Raw genomic sequence first — 15,420 nt, 5'->3', positions numbered from 1 at the left:
CCTCTACTACACGCTATGCTGAGCAGTCAGAGGGTCCATAGGGTGAGCTGAGCCCCTTCATGAGTGAATGAATGGACCGGTGGAATGCTGCTCATACGCAGTTTTCTTTTTCCCACCCATACTAAACTTACCCGTAATACACATCCACAATGTCAAAATGGTATTATGTAACCACAGCAATGTCATTTTTATTAGTTTTATTGGTAGCGACAATCTGTATAACATCACTTGCTTACACAACATAGGAGTGGTCACCTTTTAGAGCAGAGAAATTGCAGGGAATTGCTAGCGGAGCTGGAGGCTCCCATGTAATGTATCCCTGATGGATTAGGGCTTTGGTTAGTGTGTACAGACCAGGCACTCATGGATAATGGAAGAAACCACAGGCAGAAAGGCATGGATTGATCGAGGGGGGGGTAGTTTAATTAGTGGGGGTACCTGATGTATGGAGAGTAGTGGCATGCGAGGGTCACTCCAGGGGGCAAGAGGCCCCATACCCCCCTTTACTCAAACTGAAACACCTGACCCTACGCCTGTCAAGCTTTTTAAGATTTTAGTTATTATTATTATAGATTTAAGTCCTGGTCTGAGACACAGGGGTTGACCCCAAATAAATGTCAGGCTTCCTAAATAGAGAATCTGTGTTGTGTTTGCAGGTTGCATGTCACCTGGCTGCAGTTTAGAAAACTGTCCTTGTTCAATAGTCCAGTTTCCTACAACAAACAGTCTATTAAAGAAATGATGAGCTGTTCAGATATTACTCTACTGTCTGGGTGACGTCTGCCTTTTTCATATCACCAGTTGTCACTGTTTTTGTGTTTTGGTTGCTATGGCTACTTTTTTTAAATTTCTAAAAAACCGTGAATGACTTAAAGGTGCCGTAGGTAGGATTGCGAAGATCTAGGACTTAGCCAAAAAATTTGAACATAGACAACTTCTCAGTCCCTCCTCCCTCTCCGCTAAAGCCCCCCGCACAAGGGAGAATGAATGTTTGTGCATGAGCAGTGATTGACACACAGATCTCTTCATGCATTTGGTAATAAAGTCACTGCGTTCCACACCCAAATCAGCAGCAGCATGTGACCACAATAGAAGCCATATGCTGCAAAGGGAAGTGCACTTGCATATGTGTGTTATACTAGTCTTCCTGCCAACTAAGCAGTTTGAAGAACTTCAGTATTAACTGGACTTTCAGGTTGACTCTTGAAGGGGGCAATTCTCAAACTTTTATTTTGACTTAAGATTCCTGCTTTTGCTTTTATTGCAGAGCGATTGTCATAAGGAAACGGCTCCTATTCCAAAGTAAAAAGGCGAATGATATCTTTTAAATTGCTAATGAAGTATGGACTTTGAGTGCAAGCTGTATTTATGCAGAGGGAAATGGTCACTGTCGTTGGAGAAACATTCAGGGGAATTTGCAACTGAAGGCCAGAACCTGACTACTGACAACATATAAAGTTTGACTGAATGCGCTCTTCATTGTTTATGCACTTCTGAAGATGTTAGTGGTTTGATGGTGTGTTGTTTTTTGCCAATGTTCTCCTGCCACTGGGTACTAGGGTGATGGCCAGAGGATTCAGTGGTATGTCTCGACCTCCCTAGGACCATTTTTACGACCCTGGCCTCATTATATGAGAGAGGGGTGGCTGTGTTTTCACCCTGAATTAACCATCCGCACCGCAGACTTTCACAAAAGAATGGCTCTTTTTTTATTCACCCCAAACTACAAAAAATCCTAACTGTGCAAAACTGTTCTTTTATTGATGTTTTAAGTTTGTTTCCCATGGCTACAGTACATCCACTACATAAAACGGATGTCAACATCTAGCTTCTTGCACCATAAATGTGTACTTAAAATGCCAGTCTAAATAGGGAACACTACAAATTTCAGTTTAACATTTAACATTTTTTACTTTTTAAAAATAACAATCTGATATGCACAGGGTGTTTTACTTGCATCACCCATGCATGCTTTCTGTAGTGTGTTTGGTTCTCATTGTTTCATTAGTATGAAATGAGTTGGTTTCTTTTAGCTGCAGCCACTGATCAAAGTCTTGACACCAGACGCGCTCCACACAAGTATGCAGTAACCAGAGCCAATTGGTGATGGACACCAAACACCCCGTCGCGGAACTTTAGGGGGCCCCAAATAGGCTTCTATTCATCTGCCTGTACAAATCACAGCCTGGGCAAAGAGCCATATTATCTTAGCTGCCCTTTCTAGTGCCCTCCTGAGTCATTGGCTATTGTGAGCGAAGAGCTGCTGTTTGCACCCCTGAGTACACAGATCTGACTTGAATTACCATTAGATTTGAGACCACTATGGCGTTCAAATGTATGTTCGTTTTATAGGCCCAGACCATTTCATAATTTCCATTTATTGATAAAACTTTTGTTCAGTTTAGATCAATTAGAGACCAGATTTGACATAACATCTCGATAAACATTTGCTTGAGGCAGACGTTATTGCAAGTAGGATGTATGAAGTACAGTAGATGACCAAATGAGTCTAACTTCAGAGCAGTACTTGCTGGGTTGTCATTGATCTTTACTGCCGAGTTCTGATGATCTGATCAATAGAGGCTCCACACAAGTGCTCTTCAGTTCTCTCTCCATTTAGCTCTGGTTTCCCCATCTTGAGGAACCAGTTCATTAGTTAAGCATAGCTCAAGGGTTGAATTCACACTCTTTCTGCCCTCTCCCATGACCTCACTTCCTAGTCACTATACAACGCACATGCACACAAGTGCAGGTTGGCCTAGACATACACACATGTACAGACATGCACGCTTATTTTCATAGTCGAGTTTCCGCTTGAGCCCCGGAACATGTCACACTCCAGTCAAGCAGCACACATGAACGTCATGCTCCTCACCTCCCACTCTGTTTAACTTACACACTCAGACAAACCCTGCTACATTGCCGCACCCATTACACACTGTCAGTCCTAATCAGTAAAGCAATCTGTAAAACTGATCAAGAAGAACTTTCCTTTCTCCTCTGACTCCCACCACTAGCACCAGCCCCTCTTGCCTGCGGAGGCCTAGTTGTGCTCCACTGATTCTCCGGGATAAATGGAGATAATGGGAGTCATATGCTAGCAGTTGGTTTGGGGCAGGCCTACGTGAAACATTTATAGTCTTTATGTAGTCATTGGGCTGGAGAAAATGAAAGCAATAGATATGACACAGTGAAGACTAGACTGATGCATTTCTTCATCAAATCCCTGTCAAACAACATGGCCATCTTTTCTTTTATGATGTCTCTTTTTTCTTCTCTGCATATTCTCCCACAAAACTCATTTATTAATCAGTGCACACTTGCATTCTTCTCTCTGATACATTTTATATTGTATGACTGCAACCCCCCTCAATCCTCATTAAACATAAAACCACATGTTACAAGGGCAGGATATCAAAATATGTGTTCCTCCACAGCAGAGAGCTGTCATTATCCAACAGTTGATTGTGGGGGGGGAACTGAACCATACTGGTACTCTCTAATTGGATGTTGTCAGTGTTTTTAGCTAAACCTTGCTTTCTGTTACAGCAGGTTTAGATTCCCATATGTTCTGTGGATTATATTGACATGCAAAATGTTCTATTATTTAGAAGGGTAAGAATTATTTTTTTAGCATATGGTAGCTTAGTTTACAAAGATTGTAGCTTTAGGCATTGAGCTATATGGAAAACAGAGTGGTTAAGTTGCTAGAATTTTTTTATTTTATTTATTTATTTGATTAGGACAATGCACATTAATGAACATTTCTGTAAATGCGCCAGTGTTGGCCAATTGGCTAGTTTTCAACTGTAGTCCTACCTAGGATGCATGTCTTTTATGGTGGGAAGAAACCGGAGCACCCGGAGGAAACCCACGCAAACACGGGGAGAACATACAAACTCCACACAGAAAGGCCCGGAACGACCTATTATACGACCTTATAATGCTTGCCTAGTGTGGCACGTCCTCATACTCTGCAAATGACTAGCTAGCAGTCCTTACCTAGCCACTGCGCATGTGCGACTCCCAGCAAAGATGGAATAGAAGTGAGATGCCTCACTCACTCTCTGCCTACCACTGCTTTAGGCAATGCATAAATCTGAGTGGTGTTTCGGCCCATCTCTTTGCTCGTCTTATCAGCCGGACACACCCAAAAGCTGGATTCTTTTGTACCTGTGGACTTAGTGTGGCAAAGTCGAAAATAACTGTGTTGCAAGTTTCTGTGTTTTTTTTTTTTTTCTTTTCTTTTCTGTATTTATATTTTTTATCTCTTTCTGTCAACAAAGGGATCGGCTGAAGTGCAAGAGACACCCTCCTACCTCCACATCCACCACTGCCATCAGCACTGAAGGGCTGCTCTGCAGATGGGAGGTCGCAACCGGTCGTCTGTTTTGCCCAAAATGTCCTCCACCCTCATCTAAGATGGCTGCCTGTGGCCTTCTCCTGCATCCGAACAGACTGGAGCAGAGCTGTGTGTTACCATGGTGATCATTTTCGTGAAAACACAGGAAAAGAAGAAGGGTGTCAATGATGTAAGGTCCAAGAACACCGATAAACGGCTGGTGAGAGAAACTTAACCTATTAAGTTTCACACAAAGCAAACCAGTTGTTAACTATTGTTGCAGTTAAGGATCTGCAGAGTGTATCACATGATAGGCAGTAGTCAGCAAAATAAATAGGTCAGTGATTATATTACATCAGTGCATACACAGACGCCCCATTTGTTGCGTACACTCACGTGCACAAAGTTTTATCACTTGCACAACATTTTATCTTAAGTTGTCTTTAGATGTCATTGATGTTACAGTGAAATGAAGACTGAGCTTTTTTATACTTAATTGGGTGTAGTTTGATGAGAAGATCCAAACCAATGTAGTCTTTGTGTGTTCAGTACCAAGAGGTCCGGAATGAATTTAGTTCAATGTAAGCCCAACACAGATTAAAATCAGGAGGTTAAAGCTAGCCTAACGTAGCTCAGTCCAAAGTAAACAATAAACCGCAAAAAAATCGTAGAACTTAAAGCCAATTTTAATAGCTTGAATGTTGAGTATTTAACATTTGTTAGGCAGGAAATGGAACAAGATATTGTGGGTTAAGAAAAGAGTATTTTGCTAACCACTGGGCCCACTGCACAAATGTTAGCGTCTTGAAAGTGTTGTCTAGTGGAAAAGCTAGGTTTGACTATATAGTATGTTAACACGTAAATTTGACAGGTTGGAATAATTAGCTTTTTTTTCATTTAAGACAAAAAGTTAGCTAAAATATTTTTTCTCTTTTTCAGCTTCTTAGCTGTAAACTAAATCAGTCAATATATGAAGGCTTTTGGACAGTTGTCTGTTGACCTAGCTTAAAATAACCTTTCACTCGAGTTAACAAAGTTAAAGGCCTAAGTTTTAGTTTACTAATTGTTTCTTTTAATCATCTTCTGCAACATAATAACTTTTATTTTGGATGATATGCCTTATTTCTTGGAACACTTTCTTGTGGTTATAACTTGCAGGTGAGTCAGAGCAATGTATCATGACATTCCCTTTGTCCTTTGTGCACAGAGCCACCACCCTGTTGCAAGAAGAAGAACTGTGAAAGAGGATAGGTGTCTGATTAGAAGATCGCTGTCTATAGACAAAACTGTTTGATCCTCCCTAAATGTCATTAATTCTTTATAAAAAGTATGAAACAGGCGTGGTGTGAACTGTTATATGGCTCTCTACAGGTTAGAATTATTTTCCAGCAACATCTTAAAAGTTGCCTAAATTTTGGTCAAACTGAGTCTGGCTTTACACATTTACACAGAAAGCATGGCATGAGTGAAGAAATGTGCTTCTTCTTCTTATTATTATTATTATTATTATTATTATGCCAATAAAGAAACATAATTAGCAATTTTCACATGCGCAACATTTAGAAAAACGCAAGAAGCACAACCAAAAAGGTTTTCAGGTGACACCATAGAATATAAGATATGGACATAGTCTCTGTGATGTCCCACAGGTTTCTGACAAACCAAAATCAAGCTCAAAGCGGGCAGCTCCTGGTGGCCACTGCATATTGTTACTATAAAAATATTAATTAGAGCAGCTTTATGTTAGAATTTAGTGGTATCTGGTTGAGGTGGAGCCACGTTGACTGTTTTTTTTTTTTTTTTTACGTGCTCATTATAGGATTTTTTAAACATTTTTAATATGCAAAGTAACTTGTAATTATCAAATAAAGAATTGCACTCAAGTGATAGGTTTGCTTTGCTTTAGTTATTCTCATCAGTGTCTGGACCTACAGGGGTATTTACTATGCAGAGATGACATCAATCTTGTCATTTGATCATGGTTTGATGATAAACATGCTGTACTTTTGTTCTGCACTTTTTTGTTTATTTTGTCTCCCTGTGTGCCTATCTTCCACAGCATGAGCTCCACACCATGAGCAGAGGGACCACCCTCCTCTCCTGTGGGACTGTGGGTGGGTTATCTCCATTTATGTCTTTCCTTCTTTGCTTCCCAAAAATTCCCATCTTTCTGTCTTTCCGAGTCACTCAAGGTCTGGACCGTAATAATGGTGCAATCCTTTGTCATAACATAATTAAAAAAATGTAATAGCATCATGGACTGACTTTTTAATCACTTGAAACAATCAAAATCACCAACCCTCCCACCATAACCGTCTCATTGTTTATCCACCCGGTTTCTCACTTCTCCCTTTCTCTACCAGTCACTCATCTCCCTCTCATGATTAGGGTGCACCTGCCTCCACACAACGTTGCACACCACTCTCATGGGAGTGAACTGTAATTGAATATGCTGTTGCCTAAGTCAACAACTTCCCTTTGGCTCCGTTAGTGTTGCAGTAATTACCCTCTGTGTTAAAAGACATGCTATTGTAAATCCATTCTTGTAAATTCTTTTTTGGGGGGGGGGGACATGGGTGTGGGGACATCACAGGGAGGAGTGTGGCATACTGTTTTCACTGTTAATGTTAACATTAACATTGTGTAGCATGTCTTGTTAGTTCAACCAGCACTCTGGCTCTAGCTTTTAAAGGGTGGCCTTTTGAAGTTCATCCCTTTCTCCCTTTGTTAAGTTGTTTTCCTAACATTCCTGTCAGGTCGTCACTGTAGCCCCCTTACATTGTTTGTCCGCCCAAAACAATGATTTCCGTCCACCAGTCTGTGAGAGAGCATGCCAAAATTCGAGACAAGCATCCCAAAGGACAGGATTTTGGCTCAGCAAAAGGCCATTTTTGCCAAAAAGCTTTAATAGATTCACGACTGGACCACTGGGCTTAGTAGCTCAAGCAACTGGCACTTCACTGTAGGTGTATTATCTCCCACAACTGTTTGATAGACTCTTTTGTGCGGATGGTGAGACAGCTGGCAAGTCATACTGCAATTCAAAGCATATCCTACTAACCACTTGACTAGTGGGACTGCCTTGCCAACTGTTTCACTGGCTGATTCTTATTGTAGTATGTAGCTCAGGTTTTTTAGAAACCGCAGTCTTGCAGGTCGAGGTTTTTAGAAAGTCAGGAGTGTGGATGTTGCTTGTCCAAAGCATACCTCAGAAACCAGAAGATTGTCCAGAAGATTAGAGGGAAAGACTTGCTTTGTACTGAGGAACAGTCCTATTTCATTGGTGATGTAGAATTTCTACCTAAGACATTTTATTTATTTTTTTCTTGCAACTAACCCTGAATGGAATTGAGACAGGAACTTGATTCTAATAAAATTAATTCTAAGAGTATGGTGCCATTACAACTTACAGGTGAGGTTTCACTTCATGTCCTCCTAGCTGTTTATGTGAAAAAGAATCAAGTCCTAGCACAGAGTGATCTTGTTGAGTCAAGCTGCCAGCCACTAAACCAGTATACCATATTGAGCACTAACACATTTTTCATAAAAAAGTTAACGACGACCCTAACATCCGCTGTCACCACTCTGCTACCAAGGCGCTCCCTCTAATCTCCATCTTATCCTAACAGCAACCGTTCCATCTTACCTTAAAGGTGCTCTAAGCGATGTTATGCGTGTTTTAAGCTACAACATTTGTTGTCACATACAGCAAACATCTCCTCACTATCCACAAGCTTCCTGTCCCCAGAACACACGTGGTATCTGTAGACAGCCCAGGGTCTACAAATGGCAAAAAAAAATAAACTGTGCCCACCTGGAACCACGAGACATACACAAACAGTGTTCCAGCATTCCAGCCAATGACCGACAATAACGATTTGGGTATGGGGGTGGTTAGTGCATGGAAGCACAGAAGGGAGGGGACGGAATGAAAGGAGGGAGGGGCAAGCTAGTCTTGTCAACAAGAAGTAACCCAACATCGCTTAGAGCACCTTTTAAGCTTGTTTGTTTGTGTCTGTGTTGTTAGATATTAAATGTTCCTTCTTTCCCGACAACATTATCTTTCTTTAAGCTAGAATTCATCATGCTGTAATGAACAGAATGTACAATTTGCAAATCATTGCTAATAAAATTAATATTAGTTTATATGTTTTAAATATTGCAGAGGCAGATCGGTGGGTGGACTTGGGGCAAAGCTGTGGAATCCAGCAGAGAGCTCCCTGCCAGTCTGGTGCCAGTCTGGAGAGCCTATGGGATGTGATGCCAGAGCCGGAGAGCTGGCACTGGACCAAGGAGCCAGGCAGCGCCACAGCAATCACCAGTCTGATAAGAGATCTCAACCTTGGCAACAGCGGCGTGACCACCCCCAACTCCCACACCACATCCACCATTGCTCATTACACCACTACAGCTACCAGCCAAGCTCCCACCGCACCCCCAAGCAAGCGTCAATGTCGTTCTCTATCGCTCTCGGATGAACTCAGTGGATTCCGCTCCCCTTGGAGGCCCCAAGGCTCGCGAGTGTGGACAACGATAGAGAAACGAAGGTGCCACAGTGGAGGAAGTGTGCGAGGAGGAGGGGGGTTCTCTAGCGGCCATTTCCCCACCATGCAGCGTAGCTCCAGCTTCAGTTTGCCCTCCCGTTCTAGAAACCCCTCAGATGGAGCCCTAGATCTGCCATTCTTCAACCAGCGACTGCCTCTCCAGCCTCAATTCACTGCCTCTCCAGTCTCCCCTACCTCTTCTTCCTTGCATCATCACCACTCCTACAACCACCACTTCCTCAGGCCCCTCTCCCTCTCCCATGAGCAGATAAGCCTGCCAGAGCTCCGGAGGGAGGAGGCGTCAGAGGTCAGCTCTCCAGACTCCACCCCAGAATTGGGGAGGCGAGCTGGCCTGAGATCCAGGGGCACGGGGTGTCTGTCTCGGAGCAAGTCCCAGCCCTGCGTGCTGAACGACAAAAAGATTGGTATGAAGCGAAGAAGACCAGAAGATGCCCAGGAGCAGCGACCCTCCCTGGACCTGGCAAAGATGACTCAGGTTAGCTGGAAATGTTGAACACATGTTGACAAGCACACACACACACACTCACATTTATTTGATTTGACTCATTTCAAAGAGTTTAGTATCACGTTGCTTCTCACTGATTAAACATGAATCAGCATCAGCTTATTTCTAATCTTGCTTTGATGCTGCAAATTGTGCTCTATTGAATTTAGTTAAACCCTGGGCCAAATGCACTCACTACACAGACAAGCACCTTTTTGTTCTTAGACCAAGAGGAAGTTCAAGACATTCTCATACATAACAGGGCATGTCTCTTTCTGAGTTTGATCGGGGACTGCATTAAATCAAGCTGAATTAAGTTTCTGGCCCGTCGGTCCGAAGCTTCAGGGCTAAGCAATCTCAGGCCTCCGTCCCTCCAGCTCAGGTAGTGGTGTTCACTAAGAGGCATTCCTCATGTTCGGTCACGATGGCTAGCACCACGCTCTAGGAAGCCTGGCTTCGGTTTATCATTTCATTTACCCTGTTGGGTAAATATCCCATCCAAAGGTTGAACCCATCACCGTTCATTTGCTTCCTCTCTGCAGCTTTTGCGCTGGAGTTCCATCTTTTATTCCCTTTACTGCTTCATCTCTTTCTTTTGCCCTCTGTCTACTATCAGGCAGGTAAATCAACCAAATCTGATTAATAGTGGGGATATTTGGATGCACAGAGCTCCTAATTGCTTTCCCCACGAAAAAACTTTGTTTGTTCTTTCGTAAGGTCAGATAAAGTTGTGGAGCAACCAGAGAGTAGAAATCACCCCTGGACAAAACAAATCTCAAAATAGAACCATAGAAATATTTTAATGACATGCACTGTTTTAATGCTTGGCAGTGCTCTGATGTTTTTAGGGAGCCCAGAGATTCTTGATTCTTTTCACATCCTGCCTCATTATTGTTCAAACGCTCTTGAAATTCTGCAAAAAAGCTATAGCAACAACCGTAGGCACTGATAACAAACCTGTACTCAGACTATATATTTTTAGACTTCCTTGCACTCATCAATAATATGACATGCTGGAATCTTCCTTCATCATACCTCCTTGAATGGAAATAGTGTCCTTTTCCTTTTCTCTTATTAGAAAATACCATCAATTTATCCCTCTACCCCTCCCGTCCTTTTCCCAAAGATTTGTGTTTCCAGCCAGTCACCCGCAGGACCTAGCCAGGGTTGGATCAACAAGGCTTTGGTAATGGAGCCTATTGAGCATGTTTCCTCAAGTCATGCCAGCTGCTAAGAGGAGAAAATCAAGCATCATGATCAAACATACACGCACAGATACGCAAACGCACACAGGGAGTTAGTTTTTCGTTAGCTCTGGTCACAGCAATTCTTAAAAGTAGGAGCACACCTCTGCAGAAGTCTCTTTTCTGAGCAGTTAACAAGCAGGGTCAATGTTTCTCGCCTTAGACTTGAGTAATTGCATGTACTCTTGCACTGTTGAAAGGAGTCAGGTCTTGCAGGTTACATGAATCATTTCAGAATCTGCTGTTGCTGTGTTTACTCTCTCACTCTCTTGCATGCCTGGAGCAAGGAAAGTAAACAGCAATACAGCACATACAGCACATTAACTCTCACTTCTCTTTCTCTTCCCACGCTTCTCAGACTTAAGTTGATTTTAGTCTTGTCAATAACCAGTCCAGGTTAAAGGCTTTATCTAGTGTGGGCCAGCTACTTCAACAAGCAGGGTGTAAATTAAGCGTGTAAGCATGTAAATTAAGCACCCATTGAAGAAGATTCAAGAGATGGTTAGTCTTAGTGAGTGCCAAGGGGAAGTTCTAGTAGCTGGCAAACAGTCTGGAAAAGGAAGTGATAATGTGAAAATGCAGAGCTGGTTACAACCTGTGTCTAGGGTTGGGCGGTAATACATTAATACGGTAAACCGTGGCGTTTTAAAATTACCAACAGTATCAACACTGTCATTAAAAAAAAATGCAATGCACTTATATAGGAGACAAAGATTAAATATTAAATATAATTTATGTAATGCCTAAAAATGCTTCTGTGGTTGTCATCTATGAGAGAGAGAGAGAGAGAAGAGAGAAGAGAGAGAGAGAGAGAGAGAGAGAGAGAGAGAGAGGAGAGAGAGATAGAGAGAGAGGGGAGTCAGGGATAGGATAGGGAGATGGAGAGGTAAGTGAAGGGATATTGGAGAGCGAGTTTGCCCAAGTGACCTGGTCTTGAAGAAGAAAAACACAACTTCTGCAGTTTGGCAGCATTTTGGGTTCCAACCTAATGAGATGAGTATTAGTGTTTGGCATTCAGTTTCTGAGCGGTGTAGGCACAAGTCAACAATTTGGTGATGCCGTCTGAGCCTTTCGTCATAAGTTTTAATTAGTCACGGTAATATTGTATACCGTGGTAAAATAGGGAGGAGGTTTGACGGAATTAAAATTTGGATACCGCCCAACTCTACCTGTGTCCGTTTACCGACCAAGAACAGATACAATTTCACCGTCTCTCATGGGAAATTGGTTCTTTGCGTGATTTGTGGAAGGGATTTATACCTGCAGTTATAGATCTCACAATTATTTTTGCCATTTTACCTTTTTTTTTTTTTTTTTAAACTTCCTTCTCCTTTTCCCCTGGCTATGCTCACACCCTGTCACCCAGTCACCCCCTTCACCACAATATTCTCAGGCTTCCTTTCACACCTACACACACTTGTCACCACACATTATCCATTTTAGAGGTGTGTGGGTGAGTAATACAGTCCATGCAAAGAAAAACAAATTTAGTCCATGCATATTCGTCACAGCAAACCTTACAGTACAGACATGGGCTATCTAAATCAAAAAATAAATAGTAAAGTCTGCTGGAGGTTCAGTGGGCGGGGGTTAAGGATTGTGAGGGTCAACATGTTACAAGTCACTCGGGTGTGTTATCAGTGGAACATGGTGTAATTTAGCCTCTAGATTCCTCAACCTCTTCAATGAAGGTGTGAATTCTGGGGATGCATGTCATGCTAATCATTCCTGTCAGTGTGTATCAGTTCATTACTGTGTCCCCTGCCTCATTTTCATCCCTGACAGCCATCTCACCTTGGCCCTTTGTTGTTTTTTCCTCGGCATAGTGGGTGTGGCGAGTTGTAAAATGGGGAATGTTGTCTGCTGTATATTTAATGTATATTTTAAAGACAAATGGAAGGCTGTCTTTGGCTTAGTTGTGTTAGCTGTAGAGGTTGTAAAAGGGGCATGTTAGTTGAGCCATTGCTTGAATGTTTGTTTACGGGTCCCTGTGCAGCCAGGAAAGAAATGGCAAAGCTGGGTTCATAGCAAAAATCTAACCCTGCTTCCCCAACCTACCGCCACACCCGCCCAAACGGCAGTCACCCTCGGTAAATTTAATAGAAAGCATGTTTTTGAGAAGCTGCCTCTCCCCCTCCTTCCTCCTTTCCTCTCATCTCCTCCTCTGCTGTGATAATTAGTAGCGGGGTAATACCGGGGGTCAAACACACAGAGCGAGGTCTCTAAAAATCCCCTTTTCCACTCCAGTGGGGTAACTACAGCAAAAAGGCCTCCCACTCCTCACATGAGCACCTCAAGCGTTTGCAGATGAGGTATTCTGCTTTTGAGCAGTTTACATATAAAGTTAATACAGCAAAAGTTTATATCAGCTTGCTAAAATCCTGCATTATAGTTTTCTTTTGAGCTGTGCTGAAGCATGGCAGGGAAAAAGTGGGCCTACTAAAGTGAGACTGAAGAAAGGGAGACTCCAAGCTCATTGTAACAGGAAAAGCAATGTCCTAACACTCTAGGGAACATTAGAGGTGTCTGTCATGTAAGCCGAGGCTCTATAGAGAAAAACTCATCTCTATTCACCTCCATGCCTCCAACATCTGCTGCTGGGGCACTTAGAGATCATTAACCCCTTCACTCCTCTGCAGGACTGCCTTTCTTTGTTGCAGAGAGGAATTTGGGGTGGAATGAGAGCATGAAAGACAACTTCTAAGTGAATTAAATTTCTTAAAGGTCAAGTGTTGGAGTAAAAACGTTGTTCACATATAGATTCTCCCTGAGTCTCCCCAGAGTGCCGAACTACAAAACATTGTAACCACAATACAAGTTTGGGTTCCCAGTCATGCTGCATGTGTTTCAGTGGCTTCCACAGTGATAAATAAGCTTAGAGCACAGTTTGAAACAAGATACCTTTGTGGTTTGCAAATGATTTGTGTTTCTCTGAATCCAGAAGGTTTTGTGTACGTTCTTCAGTGGCTTGTGTGTGTACTTGTGTGCCTGCGTGTTTACATGTTCACATGCCGTTGAAGAAAGTGAAGGGCAGCTGAATCCCAACTTGAAACTTGACACATGGAAACCCCTGAGCTTGAAATCCCCCCCTGACAAACCCCTCTGCTTTAATAGCCTCATTAGAGTAAAGCCAGAAAGTCAACATGAGTTGAGATTTACAAACCAACATCTATTTTCCATCTTTGTCTACTCTATACAGAGACTTCAGACTTTTCAGAGCTTGAGCTGCCCCGGATTCTCTGCCATTGACAGCTGCCAATCAAGCCTGCTCCCTCCCACCTCTGTCACCTCCAGCCAACCAGTTTCAGACTTCACTGCTGTGTACGAGCTGGGACTGGAGTCCCGACAGGAAGTGGCAGGAGATGACGAGGAAGGGGATTCATCCTACGAGGAGCTGGATAGCGACTCGGCTTGCAGTGTGGACTCACAGCCCGGCTCTCCTGTAGGCATCATGGGCGGTAAATGCACCCTCTGGAAGGGTGATTGTGGGATACAGAGGGACATTTTCCAGCTGGGGGGAGAGCTGGATCTTGACCAGATTGAGAGAAACTGAACATTTAATAGGAGAATTTAAAAATCCTGTGCCTGGACTGTTATAGAAAGTTACTGGACATTGATGATGTGCCAAGAGATGGCAATTAAGAAGGGCTGTGAGGAAAAGAGTGCAGGAAAGTGATATAGATAATAAAGGATTAAGTATGTCGTCAACGGCTGCCTTTTTAATGATACATTTGCCTTGAACATTCTTACTCTTTGAATAAAAAAATGGTGACCTTTAGTTGTTGTATTTAATTGGGGTTTCAGCCTCACTCAGGATTAGGCAAGTGACGGTAAGTCTTAAAGGAAAACCTCCCAGGCCTCATTGTCTTTTCAACCTGATGACCTTTCCAAAGTCAGCTAACCTTGGTTTGTAGTACTGTAGCAGTAGCTGGGCTCCCCTGTGTTTAGCTTGAGTTTTTCTTTTTTACGGAGAAAGTGGGGGGCGTCAAGGATGGGGTAAAACAGGGAGGGGTAAAGAGAAACTTCTCACAGACTTACCCTTGATCTTCCTTTTCATCTTTTGTGCACTCTTGAAAATCAGAATTTCTTTTTGTTGAATGTAGGCTCAATAAGCTTTATGACGAGTTGGAAAAAGGACGGTGCCTTCTTTTGGATGCTTGCTCTACCAGTTCTCTAGCCTCAATCAAAGCCACCTTTTTTGACCTTTTTTTATAGTAGTTTCTTAATATGCAAATTGTATATTTGAATTAAACACTGAATCTCAAGTTTTCAGTTATAATATCAATGTATATTTTTCAAAGTGACTATTTTGTATGAGCTGTTTGTGAAGGAGCAAGAATACAAGGCCATTCTAACAGAATGGGCATGAAATAAATGTACAACCTGCACTTGGATGTCTTTGTTTATTTCATCTTATTAATGAATGCTTTGTCTTTTTAAGTAAGCTTTCTGTGAAAGACTGATTTCACGTAGACAGATCAAAGGTCTGAATAAGCTGAAAAGTTTGCAGATACTCTTTAGAAGTTGTACTCGCTCCCCCGTGCTCACTTCCTGCATCACATTTCAGAACCATAGTACTGAAGCTCACTCTTTGAAACTTCATTGTTTTGAATGTCCTTAGATGCATTTTTTTTATCTGCTTTTGTTTTTATTTAAAAAAATGTAAAAGATTTTTTTACATTGGTTACCTTAGCCATTTACAGCAAGAAGACAAGCATATTAGGTAAACATCTGAGTAATGCCCCACCACCCCAAACAAAATGACAGGAAGTCTAGACATGAAAT

At 42.3% G+C, this 15,420-nt stretch overlaps 1 protein-coding gene and 1 long non-coding RNA gene across 5 annotated transcripts in view; one reads left to right on the top strand and one right to left on the bottom strand.

Annotated features, from left to right (window-relative positions):
• Positions 1–1,015, bottom strand: part of LOC116705315 (uncharacterized) — a 10,506-nt gene extending 9,491 nt beyond the window's left edge. For both annotated transcript variants that reach the window (XR_004335902.1, XR_004335903.1), the window contains exon 1: positions 870–1,015. This is a non-coding gene — a long non-coding RNA (uncharacterized LOC116705315). The remainder of the gene's footprint in view (positions 1–869) is intronic.
• The window catches only part of LOC116705311 (protein FAM53B), a 22,164-nt gene extending 7,141 nt beyond the window's left edge, over positions 1–15,023 (top strand). The window contains exons 2-5 of one of the 3 annotated variants that reach the window (XM_032541391.1): positions 4,287–4,532; positions 6,402–6,456; positions 8,508–9,382; positions 13,835–15,023. In XM_032541391.1, coding sequence (XP_032397282.1) covers positions 4,482–4,532; positions 6,402–6,456; positions 8,508–9,382; positions 13,835–14,188 — 1,335 coding nt within the window. In that variant the 5' untranslated portion in view covers positions 4,287–4,481 and the 3' untranslated portion in view covers positions 14,189–15,023. The other 2 variants (XM_032541390.1, XM_032541392.1) reach the window with 2 other exon arrangements.
• Positions 15,024–15,420: the final 397 nt, after the last annotated feature.

Source organism: Etheostoma spectabile, chromosome 17, assembly GCF_008692095.1.
Source record: "Etheostoma spectabile isolate EspeVRDwgs_2016 chromosome 17, UIUC_Espe_1.0, whole genome shotgun sequence".
In the NCBI taxonomy this organism is placed as follows: domain Eukaryota; kingdom Metazoa; phylum Chordata; class Actinopteri; order Perciformes; family Percidae; genus Etheostoma; species Etheostoma spectabile.
The sequence above is the reverse complement of the archived record's forward strand: the minus strand, read 5'-3'. Positions and strand labels throughout refer to the sequence as shown.